The sequence below is a fragment of the Vigna unguiculata genome, chromosome 8, assembly GCF_004118075.2.
Source record: "Vigna unguiculata cultivar IT97K-499-35 chromosome 8, ASM411807v1, whole genome shotgun sequence".
Classification (NCBI taxonomy): domain Eukaryota; kingdom Viridiplantae; phylum Streptophyta; class Magnoliopsida; order Fabales; family Fabaceae; genus Vigna; species Vigna unguiculata.
The window spans coordinates 33,380,982-33,384,896 of record NC_040286.1 but is presented as its reverse complement, the minus strand read 5'-3'; the positions used below and the strand labels follow the sequence as shown (position 1 = coordinate 33,384,896).

General features: G+C 44.1%; 1 protein-coding gene across 1 annotated transcript; it reads right to left on the bottom strand.

The window, feature by feature from the left end:
• Nucleotides 1-404: 404 nt before the first annotated feature.
• Nucleotides 405-3,502, bottom strand: LOC114194571 (zinc finger CCCH domain-containing protein 29-like). The gene is made up of 2 exons (XM_028084897.1): nucleotides 3,241-3,502; nucleotides 405-2,816 (listed from the first exon to the last, which is right to left on the bottom strand). Exon 2 carries the CDS (start codon nucleotides 2,804-2,806, stop codon nucleotides 773-775), a length of 2,034 nt encoding a protein of 677 aa, XP_027940698.1. The 5' UTR covers nucleotides 2,807-2,816; nucleotides 3,241-3,502; the 3' UTR covers nucleotides 405-772.
• Nucleotides 3,503-3,915: the final 413 nt, after the last annotated feature.

The window sequence follows — 3,915 nt, the reverse complement described above, 5'->3', positions numbered from 1 at the left end:
CAATTCCGGAATTTTCGGCAAAGAGCTTTCCGAAACAGGATTAATGATAAGATAATCAATCTGCAGGACAGACATATAATGTCAATTTACAATTTTATTTTATTTTACCCATTTGATAAGAAAAAAGCCCCATCATCTTTGACTGAATTTTCAATAGCTTGTACAATTTGTCAACAAGTTTTAACAAGGAGAGGAATGAATTTCTAGAGGCTCCATCAATTAATTAAATTATATAAGAAGAATATTCATTTTTGAATAATTTGAACCATTCATGGTTCTAATCTTGAGCTGCTCATTGCTGCCGCCGCCCACATCCACCTATTTTTCTTTCATTTCACACATGATTGTTTATAAGGAATCAAGTATTTTATGTCGGAAAGAATAAACAATAAAAAAATTCACAATGGATAAGAATTGCGCGACTTAATCAATGACAAATAGTTTGGGTCCACTTGATAGAGAAAATACATGATCATCCACCCCGTAGAGAAATAGGGGGAATAGATTATAAATTATATTATACAATAAAAAATCCAGCATCGTTTCTTCAACGTTTCTTCCAAGTCGTCTTCTTCTTCTTCCCTCGTCTAGAAGTTGGAACTCCGTTCAGATCTGTGGATTAACCTGAACTTTGTTCTTTGCAACATGTCCTATCACTAACTATACTGTGTAATGTTGGATAGTAGTGGCAGTTCAAATAAATAAAATAATTAAATAAATAAATAAACTTGTCAGCAGAATAAGCCAGAAGCATTGCCATGGCAGCCCTTGCTCATGCCACCATCTGCTCCTGCTCTATGTACAGCTGCTCCACCCATGGTGGCAGCAGATCATACTGTTGCTTCTCACCACCAAACATCTCCGACCTCTCAGAAGGAACATCCTTAACCAACGAATGAACCCACGAAACATCTGGCTCAACATGTTCATGCTGAGCCATGGGGGAAGCAGTTACCCCATTGTTCCTGAACCCGAACGAAGCAGATTTCCTCAGCTTGTTCAGCTCATCTCCGTTCACACCCCAATCCAGTTTCCCGGTAGGGGAACTCCAATCCGAGAGGGTAGAGGACACCCTGCAGGAAGGGTTGGAGGGTGAGGACAGGCCGAGATGGTGGGTTGCAGCGCCACGATCGATGAAACTTTGGCTTCGCTTGGCGAAGGCGGCGGACCTGGAGTTCATCACTGCAGCTGCCACAGCAGCTGATGAGTCAAACCCAAAAGCCGAGGGCTTCCTCACAGGAGAGGAAGGGATGTTGGATGGATAACTCGCACGAAGGTGGTTCATGTTTTGGCGCATCTGAAGCCCAGTTTGGGAAGGTGTTGAAGATTGCACAGAAAGTCCGTGTAGCTGTGATAGCACAGAAGGGTCAGCAGAGGCTAAGAGATCATCAAGGTTGGTTGGATTCAAATCAGCGATCCTGTTGAATTCCTTGTTGCGGAAAGACGGTGAAGAGATTCTGGCAATCTCCTCTATCAACTGTTGCTGCTGCTGCTGTTGTTGGCGTGCTGGACTATCCAGACCGAGAAGTTCCATCTCCATCTCCAGATCCCTAGCACTCAGAGCAGCCTTGAGTCTGCTACCTGGGAGCTGAAGTGATGGTGGAGTGAGGTTGATTTTGTTCTGCCACAAGTTTCCACTCTTTGGAGATGAAGCTGCTGCCAATGGAGACATGGGTGGGGTTGAAACAGTTGGCATGGGCAAAGATGTGGAACTGAGAGCCAATGGACTCATGGATGTCATGTCTAGTGCAGTGGTTGAATAGGATTTTGGTGAGGGCATGGCTGAGCCGGTGGAAGCATACACAGGGCGTAACTCTTCAGGTTTGTGGGCAAAGAAGCAGACTTTTCTGGTGCAGCCAGTCTCGTCCTTGCATAGCCTTGTTCTGTACTGGGCAGGGTGGAGCCAGGACTCGAAAACACCGTGAGCATACTCGCAGGAATCACTTTTCTGGCAGGTCCCTTTGCGGAATTCGGGGCAAGGAACACAGCTATAAGGGTATTTCCTTGGGTCTCTCCTCCTTGCGTTCTCGCCGGGATGAACAAACGGACACTCGGTCCAGTCGTGGGAGTAAGCCCTTGAGCATGGCTTCACCTTGAAACTGTACATCCTAAACTCGTCTGATCCATACACACCGTTGTTGATATCAGGCAAGGATATATCAACGGGATACTCTTTCTTATCACTTCCTTCTTTTTTCTCAGCACCTTCTTTGAAGGGAGTGGCCAACATCTGCAGCTCCATCTCCTGGCTCACCACTTCATCTCTTTCGCCGCCGCCCCGGAGGAGCAACTCCATGGCCTTCCTCCGGGATTTGGAGGAAGAATCAAAGGCAGGAGCAATCAGATTAGCGGGTTTGTTTCCACTAGCATCAAGGGATTCAGCATCAGCCCCGGCATCTAGCAAAAGCTTGACGATCTCAGGTGAAGATTCAGAGCCTCCGGAGGCAGCACAATGAAGAGCAGTGGCCCTATCAGAACCACAGGCCCTGTTCACATCAACAGTTCCTGCCTCGAGAATATACTTGAGAACCCTAGTGCTCCCAAACAAAGAAGCAATCATGAGGGGGGTCCTGGTTTCAGATCCCATCTTCTTTGACCCAATCCTTCTCCCATACCAAAAGCCAGACTCGTTGACATCTACGCCCTTCTCGTCTACTTCTCTTTTGAAAGCTTCGAAATCATCGCAAGCAGACAGTTCAAGTAAAGTCGAGAAGTTGCAGAAACCATCAAGATTCTGCTTCTGAAGATTGTTCTCCATCACGAGGCTCGGGGACGACGAAAGCTTACTCTTTGAATCACTACACATGTCCTAAATTCTGCAGAAGACAACATAACCTCAATCAATAAGCCTATCAATTAAAAATTTGTCTTTCACACAGCACAAGAAAACAATCAAACCACCAACCTACAAACAAGATTTTTCAACAACTGCGGTTCCAAATCCCTAAATATTAACGGCCCACGAAAAACCGTGGTAAGCCAATTAAATAACAAAACCTAGATCCTTAACTGATACTATCCGAGACAACAACTTGCTTGTTTTTCCGATCCCTAACAGGAAACAAACAAAGAAACTAAAAGGGAAAAAAACAAAAAAACTTGCAACATCTAAGACAAAGCTTGAAACTTTGATCTACCCAGAAGCAGACCCACGAAGCATATTCTCCTCAGACCCACCCCATAGCGAAAGATCAAACAAAAACAGGTTTTATGAGTGAAACGAGGAGAAGAAAGACATACCCTTTTGAGTAGTGGATTAGACAGGGAGTAGGAGTAGAAGAAGTGTATGTTGGGTGCAAGGGAGCGTTGTTGTTTGTAGAGAAGAAAATCGAGAAGACCTCGATTGAGCAAAGATGAGGGAGAAAGAAGGGTATGAGAAGGCCTTTTATTGTCAGCACACCAGCAACAGCTATTAGGGAAGGGAAAGGAAGAAGGGAGGAAAGTGTGACTTTTCTTCCTTCCTCTTTCTTCTCTCTCCTTTCTCTTTCTCTTTCTCTCTCGCTCCCTCTTTGGTCAAAGTCAATTATTCAATGCTAAAGCCAGGGGCCCACCAGCAGCGTTTGCTTAATGTCACTATCTTCCCAAATGCAAATGCACATGTGAATGAAATTTCAAATGACACTCAAATGCAACTCAAACTTCACATCGACCCCACTGTCCATTACCATTACCCCTCCACGAAACTCAACGGGCAATTCCGCTCTCACGTGCCTTTTGAGTTCTGATTCTCTTCACTACTTACGCGCTAGACCACTATCATCTTTCTTCTTTCTTTAATCATTTTTTTACTTTTCAAATAAAACAACGAAGAACTCAAAATACGTTGAATTGTTGAATTGTTGAATTGAAGATCAGACGATAATTTTTTCAAAACAGTCTACAAATTTTAAAGTTTTTAATCTTTACGGATTATTA

Excerpts from the sequence above, each read along its gene's own strand:
- LOC114194571 (XM_028084897.1), bottom strand. The coding sequence starts at position 2,806 with ATGTGTAGTGATTCAAAGAGTAAGCTTTCGTCGTCCCCGAGCCTCGTG.